The following is a 22,766-nucleotide window of genomic DNA, read 5'->3' as shown; positions in this document are numbered from 1 at the left end:
AGCCCCAAAGCGTCATATTTGCACGAAGTAGCTCCACTTGGTGGTTTGTGTGACTTTTGCCTGCATTTGGGTTATTATATGTGTTCATTAAATTGGAATATATTTAGCCAAATTTTAAAATGCCAAAGAAAGAGAAGTGACATCATAGTCAGCTAAGTAATGACTTTATTCTCTTAATCTAAAATGATGTGTTATGGCCAGGCAGTGGTGGCACATACCTTTAGCCCAGCACTCCTTTAATCCTAGCACTCGGGAGGCAGAGCCAGGCGGATCTCTGTGAGTTCAAGGCCAGCCTGGTCTACAGAGCGAGATCCAGAACAGGCACCAAAACTACACAGAGAAACCCTGTCTTGGAAAAAAAAAATGATGTGTTATAACTATCTGTACTTCAGATGTTTAGAAGCGAAGCACACAGGCTCCAAGGACTGTGGCCCTAACCTGGCAGGCAGGTGGCATCCCCTCGTTGGGGGGATCGGGTCACCAGGCAGGCACTGTCCATCCTGGGAGCTGCTCTCACTTTCTTCCTGCTGATGAACAGTGCTAGGGTCTCTTCTGGAGATGCCTCCTTTTCCTCAGGCCGTTTACTGCACAGCATCAGCTAGCCTGAGAGCTTAGTTGCCATGCCAGGCAGAGAAAATCAACAGGTATGATGAATGCTAAACAATCTAATCCTTAAAATAAACTGAGCCAAACCCAAATGACTCCCCAGTCTCGGTGAGACAGCCGTGAGCTGTGATCACTGAAAAGATATTTCCTGTAGCTACTGCAGTGAGCAAACAGAGAAGCCAAGGAAGCCAGGCTGGGCTCTACCTGGTTAGAATAGGCAAGGCCCAAGCAGGAGAGCTAGCTCAACCATTGAGCACTTACTGCTCTTGCAGAGGACCTGGGTTCTATTCCTAGCATCCACATGGTGGTTCATAACCATCTGTAACTCTAGTTCCAGAGGAATCTGACTTCCTCTTCTGTTTCTGTGGGCACCAAGTGTGCAGGCAGCATAGAGGCATGCGCTCAGGCAAATGCTCATATGCATAAAATAAAATGAAAAAAATCTAAAAACAGGAAAAAAAATGAGGGAAGAAAGAAGGAAGAAAGGAAGGAAGGGAGGGAGGGAGGGAGGAAGGAAGGAAGAAAAGAGAGCAGGCAAAGCTAACCTCTACAGGCAGCAAGATTTCTTTGCTTAATTACTTCAAGAATGCTGGCTTCATTTGGCTGTTTTTGTTTTGTTTGTTGGCAATGCTAGGGATCAAACTCAGTGCCTCATGCTTTGTAAGCAAATGCTTTACCACTCAGCTACAACCCCATGCACAAGAACATTGACTTTGGAAAGCTGTTACTGCTGTAAAGAAAAGAATAACAATAGAAACCTACAACTCACATCCTTTCCACACTGGTTCACATTCTGATCCAGGGCTTAATTTCAACCATTAATTCAGTCCTAGAGAGGATGTGAGCCCCAGCTGGCCTGAAGAAGAACTGTGCAAGGTTTAAGGTTGGCTTAAAGAATCCACATTTGAGAATGGACTCTGTCCTCTGGAGTTTTCAACAACATTGTCAGGGACCTTGAAAAGTTACAGGTTTAAGTATCAGTTTCTTCTGTCTGTCGGTCTGTCTGTCTGTCTGTCTCTGTATGTGTGTGCATGCTCATGCACGTGTTTATACAGGTGGGTATATTGCTTTGTGGGTGTGTGTTTATGTATGCGTGTGAGTATGTTTTCTGTTCAATGGGTCTAGCCATCAAGAACCATGGGACCAGCTTGAAGAAATAACCATATTAATGAGAATTTGCATCTGGAGGGCCAGACAGCTGTTTCCATCCTAAGCCTAACACTGGAATGGGGGTGAGCATCTTATTTAAGTGGCAAACCCTTCCCTGATAGCTCGTAGGTGACCAGTCTTCCAGATCCCTTCTCCAGACTGAAGTCCAGATCATCTCACACACCAAGCAAGTCCTTCAAGTCATGAGACATTCAGAATCCTTACCTGCTGATGCAGTAGAAAGCAATGAGCCGGAATAAATCTGCAAAGCTGATTCCTGAGCCTTCCAGGGAAAAGGCTAGAAAAAAAAAAAGTGAGAGAGAGAGGTTCCAGAAGGTGGCTGAGTCTTCCTGAGTGTCTGGGAAGGACCGGTATCTAACACAGGATATGTGGCCCCATCTCCACTCTCTCAGACTACTGTGCAGCTTATCCAAACCAGCTGTGAGGGGGATGTCTGACAGCCAGACACAGCTTGAACCAGCCAGGCAAGGGCGCCTTCCCTGACTCACTCTCAGCACACGCTCCACACTTAGTAAACAGACACACACTTGCACAACAACCTCTCTGTTTGTTTTGAAGTTCAGAGCACAGAGTAGGGCAGGGCCAAGAGAGCTCATCTGGCTGGAGCGAGAGGCCACTAGCCCTCGGCAGCAATGGGTCAAAGGTCCCATTGTCCCAGACCCTTTTTTCCTAGATCATGGACCGTCAGGGCCATACTCCCTTTTGATGAGTCAGAGCCCTCTCATATAGGCACAGGGCAGAGGGACATGAACCTAGAGGTCAGTTCAAGGGCTCTAGAAATCAGTTCTGGGTTACATTCCATATAAAGATTCTAAAATCCTGTCTTCTTGCCTGGCCGCATCACACAAGCTTCCAAATGAAAGACGCAGTCAGACAAGAAGCTGTTGCCACATGTACAGCTTCCAAATGGTAGGGGTAGGCAGTGGCTTGGTTTCCAATCCTCACGGGCCAACCACCTTCATCTCACCCAGAAAATGGACAATAACAGTTTCTTGCCTGCCAGAAGGATTGGAGTAGAATATCATTTGTTTTTAATGAACTATCTTATGTGAAAGAAGTGTATACACATGTATGGTGGTGTCTATTGCATCATCCAGAAATAATGCTAAAATATCTGCTATTGTAGTAAGCCCTCTCGCACCCATATCTGTATAGAAGACCAGCCTGCTGGGTAGATATCTTTATGGTAGTACTCGGGCCTGCAGTAAGTCATTACAGAAAGGATAAGGCTTTGCACAAACAAGTTCTTTCAATCACTTGGAAGTCCCTTGAGGTAGGACTAGGGGGAGTGGTTGAAATCCTAGAATCTTATGGAGGGGAAAAAAATCCTTCTGGCTTCAGGGAACTCAATAAACAGGTGTGTGTGGTAGTGGTGGTGAGGGGGGTGGGGGTGGGAGGTGGGGGAGTAGGGTGGTGGTGGGGGGAGGTTCTAGGCTCACTGATAGTGACTGTGCTCTGAAAGAAGGGAAGAGGTTCCCTTGCCATGGTGAACTTTGGGAACTGGGAGGGATTTAAAAGCCAGGAGAACTTGGTGCTGGTTGGGCCAGCAACCTTTCAAAAGCTACCTCAGAATAATGGAATCAAATTAACATAAATTCATTATTTATTAACTTATTATACCGTCACTATCTTTAAAATGGCGGTGGGTCTGAAAACGTGACTTCAGGTTCTCTCTCACTATATTTACTTGTTCTCCAAGATCAGCCTGCTCAGGTGCATCTGCTTCCCAGGTACCCTCGATCATGTGAATTCCAGGTTTACACTTGAACCGGAAGCAGATCATAGATGCAGGCAAGGTTTTCCTGTGCCGGAAATATCACTTCCTTGTATTCTATGTAAGGTCATTGGCTCAAGGAGACTGGACACTAGGGTGAGAGACTCTCATGCCTGTCCTTCAGTTAACCTCAGTACCTTTGGATGCAGGGACTGAGTCATGCTCCATCCTGCAGGCTTCCTAACTCAACTCTCCTGGCCTTCACCCCTCAGCTTGCTAACCTAGAATTTTCAGATCCCCCCACTTTGTTGTGCAGATCCATTTCCTGATCTTTTCTTGGAGACTGGCAGTACCTCAGAACTGTGTGTTCCCTCTTTTATTTAAAACTTGGCCTCCCGACTGACACTCCACATTTTCAATGACCAGAAAGTAGACAACAGAAAGGAAACCAACATGGCTGAGCATCAACTCCCTGAAAATCTGCAGCTCGTCATCTGCCCTCGGGGCTAGATTCATCTCGGATTAACTGCCTTTCATGGAAGACTGAACAGTGACTACCTAGAGGGAACTCATGTGCTTGAGGCTTATTTATTCAGGAAGATGTGTAGACACATGCTTTGGCATGAGATCTTGTAAAAGGGCTGTGTTGCTACAGCTTCTCTGTGGCTTAGTCATCAGCAAAACAGAGCCCCAAACCTACACTGGACCTAACTGGGGACAGGGCAAGAAAATACAATCTACACTCAGCCCTTCTCATGTGCCAAACCCCAGGATGCATACAGTATGCACAGGTTGTTTAACTGGCCTCTGAATTACTCAGAGGCTAACACCACCTCACTGTACAGATGAGAAAGCCAAAGCCGAATGCCAGGACTAGATGTCTGTGGGCATCAAAGTCTAGGCTCCTTCCCATCAGGCCTGCCCTCACACTCTGACAAACACTTACTGTATGTGCTTTCCTTTATAGCAAACTCCTTGAGCGGTGCTCCAAATTCACAGGGCAGGCGAAGGGAGAGGACTTTCTTCTGCATTTTGGAGGATTTACGAACCAAAAAGATCTAGTAGAAGGAAGGAAAACTCAAGTTAAGGAGATGAAAACCTGGGTGCATAATTTTCCTTACATATGATACCCCGTGCATAGAACAGCCTTCCCAACAGGACTATACAGCTTGGTGAAGAACACTGTGTAGCTGAAGTTTTCCTGTGTCCTGGCCTGCCGGCAGTCAGGACAAATCTCTCCCACTTGCGTCCCCCAAGTAAACACATAGAGGCTTATATTAGTTATAACTGTATGGCCATGGCTCCAGCTTTTTGCTAGCTAGCTCTTAAGTCTTATATCAGCCCATAACTATTAATCTATGTATCGCCACATGTTCCGTGGCTTTACCTGTGGTCCCATTACATGTTGCTCCTTGGGCAGCTGACTGGCTTCTCTCTCAGCCTTCTTCCTGTCTCTCTCTTTGAATTTCCCACCTGCCTCTAATCTGCCTTGCTATAGGCCGAACAGCTTTATTTATCAACCAATCAGAGAAACACATATTCACAGTGTACAGAAGGACATTCTCCAACAACACTCCACAGAGAAAGATCAGAGCTTATTGCAGACCCCTTGCTTTCAAAAGGGGCTTAGAAGAACCCTACACACACCCCCACCCAACTTTATCCATGAAGCTTAAAATGTCCCTTATCTGCAGAGGCAATGGCAGGCTGGTGACTGTTTCACTGTGGTAGGTATCTGCCTTAGCCCCTGTCTCAAACAGGTATCTTGGTGGGTGAACTTAAATTCCAAAGAAGTTCACATAACCAAACTGTAGATGGTAAACTGGGAATTCATTGGCTAAGTTGACTCATGGCATATTTACGAGAGGAACTTGCATTTGTTAAGAGTGAAAAAGCAGTTGTTTTGGAGTTTTAGTTTTTGCTTTTGAGTATGACTTTCTAACTTCTTTTGAAAAATGACTTAATGGGTCAGGTCAGACACATGGAAAAAACCCTCAGGAGAAAAAAAAATGGCTGCTGCATTTGGGAGGCGGGTGGGTGTACTCTGAGGTTCACCCCAGCCAACACTGAGGCTGCTTCCTCCAGGTTTCACATCCATTTTGTTTTTTACACCAAATACATACACTGTCTTCACATACATGTTCTACACCAAACCAATTTCCAGGAATGATGTCAAGGCCGCTGGGCCTCTGTCGGTGCAGAGGCAGGCCTGCCATGTGCTGCTGTGTAGGTCAAGTGCTCACAGCTCTCTAGCATCATCCACCTGGCCTATAAATCAAATGGGGTGTGTAGTTTGTGGCCTTGGTTAAGTTCTGGTCCCCTACTATAGGGGAATGGCCCTTCTTTAAGGAGCTACATTGTCCTGTTCTTCAATTCTCTGTCCTCTAGACTGGAACACCTTACACTCCCTGCTTCTCTCTCGATACAGTATTTCACACCCCCGATCCAGCTGATCTTAGCTTTTCTCTTCCTACGGTACCCATGGTGCTTTTCAGGAAAGGAGTGACTAAAAAGCCTTTTGAGCTTTATTCTTCCCATAGTTCCCACGGGGCATCCGTGGAACTCATCTGGTTCACACATCTGAGCACTCAGGCTCTGGGACAGATTAAAACTGAGGCAAATGCTTCCCAAATAGCATCCTGGGTGCATGTGTTTGGGATAAAGGGCCCAAGCTCTGAGAGGCAGCTTCCTTAAGAAGTGGGGACCAATTAGGGATGAGTAGTGCACCCCCGGGGCCTTGATTCCTAAAACACTGTGGCCTTATCGGGGAGGCTGACAAAGTCAAGCCTATAGAGCACATCCACCTTGAGCCTGCTTCTGTGAGTAACTCTGTGTTGATGCCCAGCTGCACATTCCTTTACATGCTGTCTGTGGCTGCTTTTGCCTGACGGAACCTGTGCCGAGTAGATGTGAAAAATACTGTATGACCAGAAAACCCAACAATATCTATACTCTGGTTCCTTCCAGAGTAGTCCACAGACCTCTGTCTTGGGCAGTTGCCTAATTGAGGATGCAATATCATCCTTAATACATTCATACCACCAGGCTTCTAGCCACTTGCTTTTCCTCCATCCTCATTCTCGTCTCTGGACTGCATGGTGCCTGTCCTCTGCCTGCCCCATCTTGTCAGGATAGGCCCTGTCAAGAGTTCAGGTAGGTGGATAGAGAGACTATTCTTCTAGCTTATTCCTCATGCAGGTCTCAGCAGGAATGGCTTATGCTCCACCCCAGGAGGGAAGCAGGGCAGGGTGGGAACTGCTGCCTGGCAATGTCCAGCTTCAGAATTTTCCGCAGAAATGCACAAGCATGTAATTCAACTGGTAGAAAGGAAAGCCTCACAGGAAGAAGTTTCTGACCATACAGACCAAGGCTAGAGGCAACAGTCTAGTATGCTAGCCAAGGAATTCTCTCCATAGATGATCAAATACTGTGCTTCACAGCACCGAGCTTGTTCTAATGGAATTCTTAGTCCTGTCTGTTTCTGTTTTCAGGAAGGAAAAGAAGAAGCAAAGACAGACAGATTCACAGACAGACAGATAATGGCACAGGTAGGTCCTGGCTGCTGCAGGACTCCAATGCTGCTATGGCATTCCTCAGCTAGCTATTGATAGAACTTTCTCCTTGCTATACATGTACGGCTTAGTTACTTTGTATCTAGCATGCGCTTTAAGCCTTATTTTATCTGTGCTTTACTGTGTTTGTCTTTTGCTTGGACATTGCACAAAGTGCTGTCCACTAGAACGGTCTACAGTGATGGAGAGAGTTGCTATTCGGGGCCACCCGCTATGGCAGTAACATGTAGGTCCTAAGTACAAAAAACGGAGTTAGTGAAACTCAATAACCAAGTTGCTAATTTCATTTACTCTAATGTAAGAGAATCTAAATAGCTATATGGGGGCGAGACCCTACCACAATGACAGCACCAGATATACTAGTCATGGAATAATGGTTTTGTTTTGTTTTGTTTTCAAGGAACTTCTATAGAGCAGTAGAATGGTATGTATGTATGTATGTATTTATATCCAAAGTTGACATCAGGTATCTTTGTCAATTGCTCTATGCTTTATTTATTGAGGTCTCTCAATTGAATCGAGAGCTCACAGATCGGTTGGGGGGAGCCAAAGTTTAGTCCTCATACTTTGTATGACCAGTGCATTATCTACTCAGTCATTCTTCATCTTTCTTTTTTTAAAGAGAGTCTTTCTACATAGCCCAGGCTGGTCTTAAACCTAGATCCTCCTGCCTCAGCCATCCAGTGTTAGGATTGCAGACATGGGCTGCAGTGCCTATCGGTAGGGTAAGCGTGCTGAATAAGAACCAATGGTCCTGGATAGGTAGTAGCTGCTGAAACAGAATCTGACTTAGATTCACATGGAAAGTGACTGAGAAAGACCAAAAACAAACCAAACAAACAAACAAAACAACAACAACAACAACAAAACCCAACACTGGTAGCCTGAGAAGACAAGTCTGTGCGTCACACAACTTCTTAAGGTTATGTCCCCGGATAAATGGTTGGGCCCCATAGGGTCCCTAGACTCAGAATGAAGGGAGAGCATCAGGGCAGGCAGGGACCCAGAACCAGGCCCAGAAGGTCAGGCCCAGGACCTCTGGCCAGGGCTCTTCCTTCCTTTGATGCCCTGGCCCCCTGCTGAGTCATACAGTCCCATCATCGAGCAGATGAAAACAGGAAGACAGACCTGGAAAAGGTCTGCTCTCAGAAACTGCCTTGTGGACCCCAGAATCCCCCTGCATTGTATTTGAGGTCTACACTGGAAGCCACCTAGAAGCCGGGAAGAACTTTCTGGAACTATCTCTAAGTGCTTCTCTGTCAGGCAGCAGCATGCCTGCCTCAACCTCTCCCGAGTCTTGGGTCTTACCCCTGGAGGCTGGTTCTGCAGAACCTCTGCTGCCTCCTCCTCACTCAGGCTCAGCTGCAGCCATATGGGATGGGTATGGAGGAGCCGGTCCAGAATGCTGAGCCTATTGGAGAGGCTGTCGTAGCCAGAGTCTCGGGGACACGTCTTCCCATCCTTGTCTTCAGAATAGCCATCATCTTTGTGTCTCACCATGCTGGAAGAAAGAGAAGGACAGGGCTCAAAGGACTGATCCCCCGCCTGGGAACTTACTGGGATGTGTACCCTCCTAAGGTCATCACACTTCTATCTAAAGATCTTGAGGACAGACATGTTTTATCCACTAGTATAAAAGGAAGCACTTTGTATGCAATGGCCCAGTCCTCTACCTCTACCCCTATTTTCAAAAGGTTCTAAATACTATAAAGACTATTATTATTTGACTTAGGTTTGTTTGTCTTTGGGCGTAAAGTATTTCTTACCTGGAGGACAGACCTTTAAACTGCTAAACTTCAGATACAGTAAACCTGAGGTCTCAATGCTTAAAGACATTTGTCACAAACACAAGTACTGTTGCCCTTTATAGGCAAATCACACTTGGGGCTATTTGTTCTGTATATAAATGACGGGTTTTCTTTTCTTATGACAAACCTAAGCATTCTTTATCCCCAACATCAGGAATAATAAAAATACCATAATTCAATGGTGCTGTGCTATTCATAAAAGCCAACAAATGTATGCCCTAAAAGCTTTTTATAGTTGGCTGTGGTGTGGTGGCACAAGCCTTTTATCTCAGCCGTCAGGAGGCAGATCTCTGTGAATTCAAGGCCAGTCAGGGCTACGTAGTGAGACCCTGTCTCAACAACAACAAACAAACAACCCCAAGCCCACAAATAAACAATAAATGGGCGCATTATATTACTCAGCTACAATATGGAATGCTACCACAGGGTCAATCTGGAAAATATCATGCTAAGTGAGAAGAATCAGGTATGTAAGTCCATCCCATTTTGTGGTGGGGGAGAAGGGGTCACTGAGCTAAGGTCATGGTAGTGGGTATTGTACGACTCTACTACACAAGTTCCGAGTGGGAAGAGACCCAGGGAGAGAAAGTAGGTTAGTGGTTGGCTGAGAATAAAGGGGAGGGAGAGATGAGCAGGGACTAGAAACAGGTACCAGGTAACTCCGGGAGTAGTAGGAAATGTGGTATACGGTAATGGCAAGGAATGCACAACATTATGAGTACACTGAAAACCCCTGAATGACTCATGCCTTTCAAATGGGGAGGTTTTGTGGTCTGTGGATCATAGCAACAAACAAGCCATATTGACCTCCTTTGGTGCCAACACCTAATTCTAGGTGAGAAATAAGAAAACAGGCTTGAGGACGCACGGAGCTGCTGGTCTCTTCGCAAGCACTCCTTGAAGCACTACACTGTGAGTACTCTGGTGCTGGACTAGGTGCACATGTGTATTACATGTATAATTCTAGCACTTGGAAATGGAGGCAGAAGGATCAAGATTTCAAGGTAGCCAGGTGTGGAGCCCAGGCCTTTGATCCCAGTAGAGACAGTTGGATCTCTTTGAGTTAGAGGTCTGCTTAATGTACATAGGGAGTTCCAGGCCAGCCAAGGCTACAGGTGAGATCCTGTTTCAAGAACAAAAGTAAACAAAAAGCAAAACAAATCACAAACAAAAGGATCAGGAAGTCAGATCTTGATTGAGGGCATGTCCTTGCTCAGAGGGAGAGTACTGAAATTCTAGTCCAAGATTGCTTGGTTCTGGGGACCCTCTTCTTCTCTCATACTCAGCAATGACACCTTCCCTGGCTCTGAGGGACCAGGTCCCCACCATGGTCCCAGAGTAGCCAGCAGGAACGTCACACTTGATCCTTGTGTCCAAAGGCGCAGACTTAGTGTGGGGTACATCCAGTCGTCAAACACATGCCCAGTGTGTGTCTTGGATAAAGCCCTAAGATTGGGAAGGATGGAGAATGGAAGACTGCAGAAAGGAAACATGAGATTGTCCATCTCTGTCACTGTCATGGTGACAAAAGGGGAACACTAGGACCGCCAGGGAACCCATCCCACCCCTTTCCCCAGCGTCTTGGTTTTATACAGATCTAAACAGCCTCATGTTTCATTTATCGTCTAGATGCATACCTCAAGCACCAGCTACACAAGAAGCTTAGGCAGAAGGATCACCTGAACCCTGGAGACCAAGGCCAGCTCCGATAAGCCAGTGAGGTCATCCCAGCACACATACACACAATCAAAGAGAGGTCATGCTTTTTGTGTTGTTTTTGCTCAAATACATGAAAGTTTTCTTTTAATTTGGCTGTCAGTTTTCAGAAAGAGGAGTCTGTGTCAGAATAAGGGAAGGTGCTGCCCCTTCTGCAAAAGCCACCACAGACCCCTGGGTGTTCTAAAGTGACTCCTCATGGGGGTCAAAGAGCAAACTCTTGAAGCAGGTGTGAAGACTCCTATCACACAAGTGAGCCAACTGAAGACCACTGCCTCTCCACCCCACCCATCTACAAATGTCATCTGAGAAACTCAGACAGGGTCAGAGGCGAGACTGCACACCAGATAAAGTCAATGAGACTTTGAGGTGGGATGTGGGTAAGGGGATTGATGTGGGTAAGGGGATCACAACAGGAGCCACACTTGAAGACTATAACTTGCCAAATTTGTGAGCCTGTGTAGGAATCCTCTGGGGACTGGTGAAGCTGCAGACTCCTGGTTTTGACCCCCACAATTCTGATTTTGTGGGTCCTGGTGGGTCAGAGCCACCCGGTTCTCCCAAGCTCTGGGGAACACTGATCCAGTCCACTTGAGGACGTCACTGCAAGGAATGCGTGGCTGTCGAACTAAGTAGGGAATGTGAACTTTGGATTCTGATCAGTTAACTGTTTGGTTTTCTTAGAGGGCTGGAAGAGGGGAGTGGTAACACGCTACTAAAGGAATGCCGAAAGTCAAAATAAGTATTTCAGAGCCACAGATACACGGTAGTATGGTGCTTGCCTAGTATCTTCAAGGCCCTAGGTTGGCTCCTCAGCACTTCAAACCAAACCAAACCAAACCAGAAAAACCATAGCGCCACATTTCCCCACCATCTCCAATCTGCCATATATTATCAAGTCCAAATCTGACAGTGTCTGACAATGGTGCTCCTCCCAGGTGTTCTGAGCAAGTAAGAAAGTATTTCACTTCTTCTTAGAAGGTCACATCCCACAAATCCTCCCTGGTTTGAAGTTGTTGTTTTTAAAAATGCTCTTTGTTCTGATGATTGGCCTCAGCCTAAGCAGCCAGGGCCCAGACAGGAAGATGGTGAGTAAGATTCATGGAGCCTCATAAAGAAGAAACCATAAATTAGACCTTGCAATTAGTCTTTGGCACTGACTTGATCCAGCCAGCCACGTGAGGTTTATAGTGTATTATTAGAGGACCAAGTGGCTGTTATCAGAAATAATCTTCAGGAAAGAGCTGAAATAATCTTCAGGAAAGAGCTGACATATGGACTGTCAGGTGGATGCTCTCATCCCCTCCAGAGCCCCCTTTCCAGGACAGGAGTCCACACCCTGGTTGTTAGGGGGACTGGCCACCAACAGCCTATAGCTTCTTCACTCTCCTGGAAATGCCTGGGAAGTTATATCTGCTCTCCCCCTGGGAAACAACCACTGCCCACGACACACAGATATGGCTGGAGAAGGGAGTGGCCTTCTCTCAAGGTGGGGCATTTTGGATTGGAATCTGGCAGAGCCCACATTTTTGCCTTGCTTCCCTTTCTGTCTATCCCCCTGCTCCCGAGTGCCTCCCTCTAGAAACTGTCTGCACAGGAATTCAGGAATTCGTGCATCAGGCTCTGCTCCTAGGGAGTTCCACCTAAGACAGAGCCACCGAGAGGAACAGCAGCCATTGATTTCTAAGACAGACAGCTATCTCTATGTAAATGAGTGCTGGCAAAGGCTGAGTGGCTTAGAAAGGTAATAAGGCATCCCATGATACAACCCAGGCATTTATAATAATGACATGGTCCCAGTGAGGTGTCCTAGAGCCAGCCTCAAGGATGGAAGCATGGTATCCCTCTTCTAATTGGTCCAGGCATGTGAGACCTTGACCAGTTCTGAGCTTTATTTTTCTCATTTGTAAATGGTACCTCCAACACCAGCTAGTGATTATGCCTTAAGGATCACTTGCCTGAGAGCAAGCAAGGATTGTGACCTTGTGCTAAGTCCAGTTGATAAAAGACCATAAGGAAAGACCAAAGGACCATGGTGGCAAAAAAGGGGCTTAAACACAGAAGGGAATAAGAAAGAGGAACAGGGAAGAGTCAAAATATGCAGGCTGTACATTAATAGTGAACATATATGATATGAAAGCAAAAGAGAATATTTGAGGGGAGGAGAGGTTCATCAAAGAAGGACAGAGGAGAGGATGGAGGGAAGAGAATAAACACCCACTGGGAAACTCATAGCCTGCATCTGTTGTGATGGAAACAACAGCCCAGCATCATGGCTCTGAGTTAGGGCTCTCTAGCACTGGATGCCCCTGGGTCACACGTGACTTAAGGCTCTTTGGAGCATAGGATGAAGGGGCCTTTCCACTTTCTTCATTTCTAGGCACCAGACAGTAGCTGGAGGAGGTGGAAGGGTCAGTGAGGACATCAAGTGAACTCTCTGCGGAACAGCCAGGCTGACACTTGACTTAGTTTTATTAGAATCAGCAGGATTAGGTTCAGTCCTGAGAAACAGCAGATTCCAAAGGACAGATGTTCTTTCACTTTCTGATCAGACCCTGGGAGTCAGAAGAGATCACAGTGCAGCCCCTGATGGCCAGTCCTAGTGTCCACAGTACATCCAGAGGTTTTCTTGAACAGTCTACTACACTGCTCTCTCTACCATACACCATCCAAAACAACATATCTAAAGTGTTTATTCTGACTTTATAATTTTGTCTTTTTCAATCAAACATGAGATAGTAAAGTAAAAATATATAAAAAATTAGAGGTTGGGGTGTATAAGTTAGAGGTATAGTCGAGGATGGGCATAGTCTTGGGTTTGATTCCCAGCATTGCCCAAAATAGATACGTTAAATAATTAACTAATTAGTTAATTAAAATTGATGTGAGGTTGTTTCTATGGGAAAAATATTAGCACAGTAAATTCAGTCCATAATTTTCCAGATGTAAGAATCCTAGTTCAGGTGTTAATAACAAAAAAAAAAAAAAAAAAGAGCAAAATGCCGAGTTCTTACTGTCAATCAAGAACATTCCGTGTCCACCTGGCTGTTATGTCTCAGCAGATGTGCAGTGCTCTGGATGGTTCAGCCTTCAGCCTTGGAGTGTAGGTACTGCCAAATAAAAATTATAGGACTCCATTGTTATAGACTAAATTCCTGCCCCAGGCCTCAATGGGGAGCCTGAAATAAAAATGGAGTCACTGTTGCTCATGGCCAAATCCAAGTCAAGTTGTTAACTGTCCTCCAAAGAATTCTAAGAATAGACAATTCCCAACATGGAATCAAGAGAGAGAGATAACAGCCAATTCCCAAACAAAAAGGTTTCAGTTGACTTAACAACATTCCCTCTGCCTTAATAAGTAAAAAGGTTACCAGAAGCAGCCCTATGCTAACCAGTTACTTATGTGGTTTTTTTGTTTTTTTGTTTTTGAGACAGTGTCTTTCTATGTATCTCTGGCTATCCTAGGACTTGATAATATAGACCAGGCTGACCTCAAATTCACAGAGATCTACCTGCCTCTGCCTCCCAAGTACTGGGATTAAAGTTGTGTGCCATCATCACACCCAAACCCTCTCTCTTTTTTGTTTTTATTTTTGTTTCTTCAATACAGGGTTTCTTTGTATTACAGCTTTGACTGTCCTGGAACTCGCTCTATAGACCAGGCTGGCCTCAAACTCACAGAGATCTGCCTGCCTCTGCCTCCCGAGAGCTGAGATTAAAGGCATGTGCCATCACCACTGTCTGGCCCTCTCTCCTTGTTTAAGACAAGCTTTCATTATGTAGCCTAGGCTGGCTCAATTTGTAATCTTCCTACCTCTGTTCCTCACAGCCCACCTCCTGGATGCCAGGGTTAGGCACCCTTAGGAGACCTTCCCTTAGATCTCCTTCTATTACTCTCTTCCTCTTCCCACCTTACAGAGAAAGCAACTTTGAAACAACCAAACCAGTTTTAGAAATCTTTCTGGTTTCTGGCTATACAACAACCTCTGTCCTTGGCTCCTTGCTACACTCATTCTGATTTACGGAATGATACATTGTTCCATCCTACATTTGATAAGATCTTTAAACTAAATTCTAATTTTGTCTTCCCTTTGTCTGAACAAAGCACAGTAAGCTTATATAAACAAATAAAACAAAAAGATCCCTAGACCTTCTCTTTGTGTGTAAGAAACATCTCTATTGAGTTAAATAACTCAATTAATTGAATTAATTGGGCACCTTTTGTCATTTAAAATAGTATGTATCTCATTTTTCTTTTAAGGCTAAAAGGTTTGTTTGTTTTTAAATTAAACATTTCAGGCCAGGGAGATGTCTCAGCTAGTAAAAGCACTGGCCACACAAGGCTTACGACCTGCACTGAGTCCCTGCATCCCAGGTAAAAAGTACAGAGTAATCCTAGCATCCCTATGGTGAAATGAGAGGCCAAGACAGAAAGCTCTCCCAAAAGAAGAATTCCCCAAAAGGCCAAAGGCCAGCCAGCCCGGAGTACTCAGCACAGCAGCAAAAACAAGATAGAAGGCAAGACTCGGAAATGTTGACCTCCACATGTGTGCACCATGGCACATGTACTCCCGTGCACGCATACACACACACACACACACACACACACACACACACACACACACACACACACACTCACAAAATAAACTTTTTAAAAAATGTAATGACAAGTCCTCAGTGGAATAACTGGCCCCTTGCTTTCCCTGTGTTTATGTGTGAGAGCCTGTGTCCACTCAGCACAAATGCTCACATATCTGCCTTGGAATCTGGTGTGTTCAAGGTCCACCTTCATGGACAAAGACATCTTTATGCTTGATCAAAGTCTTTGTTTTGCTTCTACTTACAAATTTACTGATAAGCCATGGAAATCTAGTCACTTGGAGACATTGGAAAGGTCTAAGTAAATGCTCAATCAGGCTCCTCCAACTTGTCAAAACTGAGTTCAAATCCAACTCTCCTCCCCACTCTCCTTCAGCTACAAGGAACCCATGGCTTGGATCTCCTCACTGCCGTCTGCACATCTCCAAGGCAAACAACCCTTCACAGGCTGACCTCACATGAACCATACTCAGACTCAGTCCAGAGCAGGCATGACCAGGGGCCTGAGTAGGAGGTGGTATTTAGATAGTCCTTGCTCCTGAGGAAGAGGGGACACTCATGAGCATTTGGTCTGAGCTTCATTCTGAGGCCCCTGTGTTCAATCTTAGACTCAGGCTTTCCCTTAGCCAGGCTCAGAGGAGTCTACTCTGGCTGCTTAGTTTAGCCTCAGGAGACAAAGGGTTCTTGTCTGTGTGTTTATCAGGAAATGGGTGGCCAAAGTCACCACAGCCACCAAGCTTTTGGCCATTTTGGAGCCTTGGGCAAGGAAGTGGCTTCATCCCTTGCAGACTAACCAATCTGAGGTTTTAGCAGCTCTTTCCTCATTGCTCATGGATTCCTCTCACAGATAGGCTTTCTAGTCTTAGGGTATAAAGCCAATGATGACTTTTAGCCTAGATTTACAAGGACAAAGTAGGACACTGGAGACAAATATTCTAAGAGTACCAAATAGAGAGTGCTTATTTCAGGACTTGGAGCAGATTATTCCAACAGTGGGAGCTTGGTGCCCAAGGGAGAAACCAGAAAGTAGGTAGTATTGGTGGACCCACCCTTCAGTTAAGGTAGGTGCCTTGCAGGAGGCTTGTAGAAACACCGAGGGACATATACCAAAGGGGCTTTAACATTCATCCCATGAGTTCTTATTCATCTATAATCTAACTACCTGTCCCTGGCACATATGAATATGCCTTACTGCCGGGCCCAGGCTTCTTGCTTCTGAGAGGTTAGCTCTTAGGCTGTCTTCAGAAGTAAGGACCAGACAGAGGGTGGAGTCTTATGTATATCATGATTTTGCTGTTGGAGTAGCAAATCCTCGAACCAGTAGCAAAATGCCTGGCAGTGGCCAATCAGACACCATGTTTTGTGGGAAATGAGTCCAGGGCTTCTTAGAGTTGGGGGTGGTGGTGACAGGTGGTAGGGCTGAGGATCAATAGTGTTTCAGAAAATGTAGGCTCCTTACAAAGACAAATAAATAAAGGTCCTATACAGAAAAAAATGCATCTAATAGAAATATTTCTGGCACAAATAACAATTCCTCACACATATGCCAAGCAAACAAAACTTCCCAGAAACCTTCCATTTCAAAAACACCTAGTGGTTGGTTGCTATTTGATGATTGCTTAATACCTTCGGGGACTGCAACAGTCCCGACTCTCGAGGCTAAATCAAACCCCTGTGGGTAACGGTAAGGTCTGGAGATGAAAGGAGGCCCAGATCCACTCCAGATGACATAAGGTCCTAGGACACAAATTCTGTTTCCAGCATAAAAGTCGGCAGACGACCTGAGGAACCTTCTACTCACTGGTCAAGACAGGAAGGGTGATGGCTGAGGACTAAGGAACCGCGTTCTTGTAAGATCGCTGTGTATTTAGCTGAGGTGGAAGGGATAGTTAAGCCATCCAACTTAACTCCTTATTCGATGTGAAAATGATGTAACAAAACAAAACCCAAACAGAATCCATACAAGTCCAGTTTCCTGAGTTGTGGCTGCCATTTTGGTGATTTTGGGGTGCTGAGGTCAAAGCCAGAGCCTTGTACACTCTAGGCAAGTGCATTACAGGTCCTAGTTCCCCATTTCCAACTTCTGAAGTTTCCCAGCAGCCAAGAAGTTGATGCTTTATTTCCCCAGGGACCTCTTATCCTTTCAAACTCTAAAAGGAAAACGAAACTCTACTGTATTTTGGGTTATGGATTTGATTTCCAAGTGGCTGAGGGCTATTGCTTCTTGCGGGAGGAAGCCACAACTTCCTGAAAGTGATTTCAAATGATATGTAGCAGGAGGAATTTTATGAGGGGGAAAAACACATTTTTTTTTTTTAGGACTTTCATTTGATTTTTTAAATTTCTATTTCCTGAGGCCCAGGAGGAAAGCATTTAGAAATGGCTGTCACCCAAGGCGGCCATTTGCACACAAGAAAGACTGGGGATGGGGGACGGTGGTGGTGGCAGCGGGGGGTGGGGGGGGTGGGGGGGGTGGGGGTGGGGTGGGGGGATGATTTTACCCTAGAGCTTCCTCTCCAGCTCGAGATGAAAAGGCCAGATATGGAGTCAGTGCTGGCAGAGGCTTTCATTTGTTCCTGTAAAAATAAGAAGTGGGAACAAAGAACCTGTTGTCCTGGTCGCCCTTGGAGCCGAGAACAGGGAGAAGAAGGAGCCAGGCGGGCTCAGTCTGCCCCGTGGCCCTCCAACCTGCAGCTTCACGGGAAGGCATGCATTCTTTGCATTCATGGTTTCTACTACTCAAGTGCTTTTGGCTGTGAGATGCTATTGCCTAGCTGGACCAATTCACCAGCAGAATTCTAACTAAGCAGATACCTTGTGGCGGAGCCAAGCTAGCAGAAGGCAAAGCTGCCAGATTAAAAAAAAAAAAAAAGGGTGGGGGGGCTGGAGTACAGCTTAGTAGTCGGCACCTGCCTCTATAGCCCTGCGCTTGATCCCTAACATCAGACAAATAAAAAAATTAAACTGTAGGGTGACTCTAACCTTAGAGTATTGCCAATGTTATACCTATAGGACCAAAGTTTACTGTTGACAGATGCCAACCAGGAAACAGAATGGCGCCACTGGTCAAAACAGGGATGCCAACTCAACAGTTGCTCTGGCACAGGCCTGGAGTCCTAGATGTTGGGGGAGCTGAAGTAAGAGGATGACCGCAGCATAGGATCCAGGAACAGGCCAGCAACACCGAGAGACATTGAAAACAAACGAAAAAGCAGTAACAAAGCAAAGGAAGAAAATTACAAACCCCACTAACACCCAAAACAAGCAACAACAACGACAAAAACCAAAATAGAACCAATTTCTAGGCCTCAGAACGTTAAAATGAACAACAACAACAACAACAAAAACGTTGTCAGTTGGCAGATATTCATTCGTGACTTACCACTTACATATTTAGCAAAGTAAAACAAAAGCAGAGGGTTATTCACTGAAGAGATGAAACAGCAAAGAGAGAACAGCCCCAGGTCCTACCTCAGTGGGTGAACTCGGGCTTGCTTCTTATTTGGTTGGGTTTACTCTATAGCCAAGGATAACCTTGAACTTGTGATAAACTTGAACTCCTGCCTCCATATCTAAGCGCTAGGATTATAGGCGTGCGGTACCACAGCCAGCTGTTTGGTTTTCGTTTGTTTTGTTTTGTTTTTAGATAGGGCCTGCTCTACCCTGCTGTCTCAGCATCCCTGGTGATGGGAAGAACCTATGCACCACCATTCCCAAGTTCATCAAATTATTTTCATTTCCTGCTGTGTGTTTTCTTCACAATATACATACCAACTTTTAGTAATCAAGAAAAGAAAAGTTAAATGTTCTTTGAAAAAAATTTTCTGGATACCAAAAATTGAGACAGACTAAATGGGTCTTTGGGGCATTTGTAATCACAAGCTGTTCTTACCTGTTTAATTCTTTAATGGAGTGATGTCAGGTCTTAACTTTTTCTAAAACCACCAATGACCTGGAATTCCCCTACTCTCCTCATTCGGAACCTGGCACATTCCTGTATCCATCTGTATTCCTCCCATTATATGACACTCATTCATTTACAATTCTCTCCTTTCTATGTCACGTAAATCTTCAGGCTCCACTGGGGGAACCATAACAAATTGTACCCACTTAGTAAATACTACCCTTAGGCTGAACTTAATCATCATGCTGTCAACAGTATGAGCAGAGGGTTAGACAATCCTCACAGAATTCTTGGAAGCCATATTGAGAATACTCAGTGGCTTGAAATAAACTGCCATCTAAGGGAATGTCTGGAGAGAAATGGATCAGATTGGCATGTTTATACCCACTACAGGCACAACAGAAAATGTCATCGCCAAACTTTCAATTCCAAAAGACTTGTTCTGTTGAACAGAGCATGTGCCCACAGGAGTGAGCACTCCTCATAACCCAGCTCCACACTGTTCGTTTTCTGTTGCCTTTCCATCTTGACTCACTTGAAAAGCTTCTCTTTCTGATATCCTTGAGAAGAAATGTGAACGCCTAAGACATGAGAGGAATATGTGTTTACTTCTTCAAATAGACAAGGTCTAAGAAGGAACTACAAACTCGTGAACATCAAACACTTTTTGCAAAGAGCCTAAGATACTACAAGAGAAGCAGTGTTCTGTAGCACATGATTCCTACGAGTCTCCTATTTTCTGCAGAAACCAGAGCGGAAGTCATAATAAAGGAAGAAAACCACTTGCCTTTCCCCTGCTTTTTGCAATGTTGGTAATAGAACCCAGAGCTTTGCAAATGCCAGTCAAGGGTTCTACCACAGAGCTGTACCTCCCAGCTTCCAAGCCAACCCTTCTTTTAAATATGAGTTTGGCTCAAGTTTTTCACTGACGCTCTAGCATGTGCCCCAAGTCTAGAGCAACAGTGACCTATGGTTTAAACAGGTTTCTAGATGTGATATGAGAGGAAACTGTTTACTGGCTAACACTGTACATGACACGGATGGTGTAAGAAGTCAAAATACTCAATGACTTTGCATCCAGTGGCCTGACTGCCTTTCCGGGGATATCATGAATGAATTCTCTGAAATCTTTAGAAGAGCATCAGAGAATTCAGATTCTCTTTGTTATCTGTCTCTTGAAGAAAAAAATGGGAAGGAATAAACTGAGATGGCTTTGAATCCTGTATTTGAAGTTACTAATGTTGAGGACATAAGATTTTTAAATATGGGAAATTGTACTGGATGCAATAATCTTAAAGGCAGAACTGCAAAAATATCTGTATAATATTTACAGTTATGATGTTGTTAGTGGCCTGAACCAAATTAGTTCAGGAAATGCTGAACATGTCTTCAGACAAATGGACCTTGCGTTGAAGCATACCTGTAATCCCATTGGTCAGGAGGTAGTGGCTGCAAGATCAAGAGTTCAAGGTCGCTCAGCACAGAGGCCCAGGACTTTAATCCCAGTACTTGGGAGGCAGAGGCAGGCAGATCTCTGTGAGTTAGAGGCCAGCCTGGTCTACGTAGCAAGTTCTAGGCCAGCCAGAGATACTTAGTGAGGTGCTCCCTCCCCTCCCAACCCCAGAAGAGTTCAAAGTCATGTTCAGCTACACGGTGGGCTGGAGACCAGCCTGGGTTACATGAGACACTTTCTCAAAAAACAAAAATGTAAAACAACAACTCCAACTCTGAACTGGAACCAAGTCAAATATCTACCGATAGTAGAATGGATTTAATGTTTTGGTGTGTTTATAGGATGCAATATTATTTTTAAAAGTTGAATAAAGGAAGTCACTTTCAGAAGCATATACTGTTATGATTTCAATTATATAAAGTTGGGAAATGGGCAAATCTAGGGTATTTAGAACTACAAACTGGGCTCAATTCCCAGCATCAAAACAAAGACAAACAAAAATCGATCAAAAACCTTTCAATCAGAACTACCTAGCTCAATGCCAGTCAGGACACTGGCTCAGCATGAGGTGGATGTGACTCGGAAACTCTTGGGGCAGGTTGAGGAGCTGTTTTGAGATCTGGGTGTAGACTGTTTGGTCTGTCTGTGAAAATTCACATTAATTATATACTTATGTACTCACTTTTGCTGAATTGTGTTTAACATAAGTGGTGGATTGTTTTAAAAGTGGTACCAGGCGGGGCGGAGTTCTTTGAGAAGGGCACAGAGCAGTAGATATGGCCACAGCTGTCTCTTTAGAGACATGCTCTGATGGAATTCCCTTTCTCCTAGATCTGTAGTTCTCAACTTGTGGGGTGTGATCCCCAAAGACCAGCAAAAAATACAGAGATTTTCATTACAACTCATAACAATAGCAAAATTCCAGTTAAGGAGTAGCAGCCAAAAGAACTTCATGGTTGGGGGTCACCACAACATGAGGAACTGTATTAAAGGGTCGTAGTGTTAGGAAGGTTGAGAACCACTGCCCTTGATGGAAGCCACACTTCTCTCTTGCATTCTGGAGCTTCAAGGGAAGAAAGCAGTGGTTTTGATGTCACTGCTACTGTGAAGCCCTGACTTCCAGGCCAGGGCAACGGCAGAGGGCAACTGCTACATTCTAACAGCACTAACTAGAGCTGGCCAAGGAAGCTTTAAATTCCTGTCTGACCTTGGGGCAGGGTGAGAAGAGAGGAGCTGTTAGGACTACAGACATCACCCAGGCTTCCACCCAAGCCACAGGGCACCAGCAAGGTGGCAGCAGGAGCAATGTCCCTCAATGACCGTGTCCAGCCAGGATCCTCAGGAGTCCTGAAAGTCCAGTCTGAGCCCAGAGAATATCTATGAAGCTGTATTTTTGGATCCCTCTTCTCTGCCTGAGGACAGAGGAATACGTAGACTGTCAGCTCAAAATGATGGGCCCAGGGAAGATGAGGATGGAGATGGGCCCACTTCAGTCCCGGAGGATGCTCCCCAACACAGACAACTTTCACCAGGAGGGATGTGGAGCAAAGGCTGTTATGTTCCCACGCCCCTTAGCCTTCAGAAGGACAGAGAGAGAAGAAACTAGAAATACCACACAGAGAGGGCTGACCACCAGGAATAACCCTGCCATCTTCTTCCTGGTTGTTCAGTTTCTTTCTGATAGAGGGTAGAAGTAGATTTAATCTGCTCTTAATCTACAAGCAAAGGATCCCAACAGCCCAGACCTCAGTACTGATGGAGGAAGCACAGACAGAGACAGAAGGGAAGGGACTCAGGCCCCCTTTTGTGGCCAGGGAGGAAGTCTAAGGTTGACCACACATTTTCAATTTTATCCCCTTTCTTCCATCCATCCTTCCTTCCTTCCTTCCTTCCTTCCTTCCTTCCTTCCTTCCTTCCTTCCTTCCTTTCCTCCTTTCAAGATAGGCTCTCACTAAGTTGTCTAAGTCAGCTTTGAACTCACTGTATAGCCCAGGCTGGCCTGGGACATGCAATGCTCCTGCCTCAGCTTCCGCAGTGCTAGGATTACAGGTGTTCAATGCCATGCTCAGCACAGCTTTCCTTTTTTGTGCACTAGTACAGGGGGCATCTTATGCTTGTGATTGGCTTCTGACAAACTAATGAGAATCTTCACAGGGCTGCTGTGGACTGTCGGCCACCTATTCTCCCACAGTTAAGGATGATATGCCACATGCCAGACACCACT

General features: G+C 45.3%; 1 protein-coding gene across 6 annotated transcripts in view; it reads right to left on the bottom strand.

Moving 5' to 3' along the window:
- The window catches only part of Rin2 (Ras and Rab interactor 2), a 212,056-nt gene that overhangs the window by 35,705 nt on the left and 153,585 nt on the right, over positions 1 to 22,766 (bottom strand). For 4 of the 6 annotated variants that reach the window (XM_052724314.1, XM_052724310.1, XM_052724313.1 and 1 more), the window contains 3 exons: positions 8,371 to 8,563; positions 4,437 to 4,548; positions 1,981 to 2,053 (listed from right to left, as the gene is read on the bottom strand). In XM_052724314.1, coding sequence (XP_052580274.1) covers positions 1,981 to 2,053; positions 4,437 to 4,548; positions 8,371 to 8,563 — 378 coding nt within the window. Of the gene's footprint in view, positions 1 to 1,980; positions 2,054 to 4,436; positions 4,549 to 8,370; positions 8,564 to 13,600; positions 13,697 to 22,766 lie in introns of all 6 variants that reach the window. The other 2 variants (XM_052724316.1, XM_052724315.1) reach the window with 1 other exon arrangement.

Source organism: Peromyscus californicus, unplaced genomic scaffold, assembly GCF_007827085.1.
Source record: "Peromyscus californicus insignis strain IS unplaced genomic scaffold, ASM782708v3 Scaffold_7__1_contigs__length_154581171, whole genome shotgun sequence".
Classification (NCBI taxonomy): Eukaryota; Metazoa; Chordata; class Mammalia; order Rodentia; family Cricetidae; genus Peromyscus; species Peromyscus californicus.
Note: the sequence above shows the minus strand (reverse complement) of the source record. Positions and strands in the feature narration are given on the sequence as shown.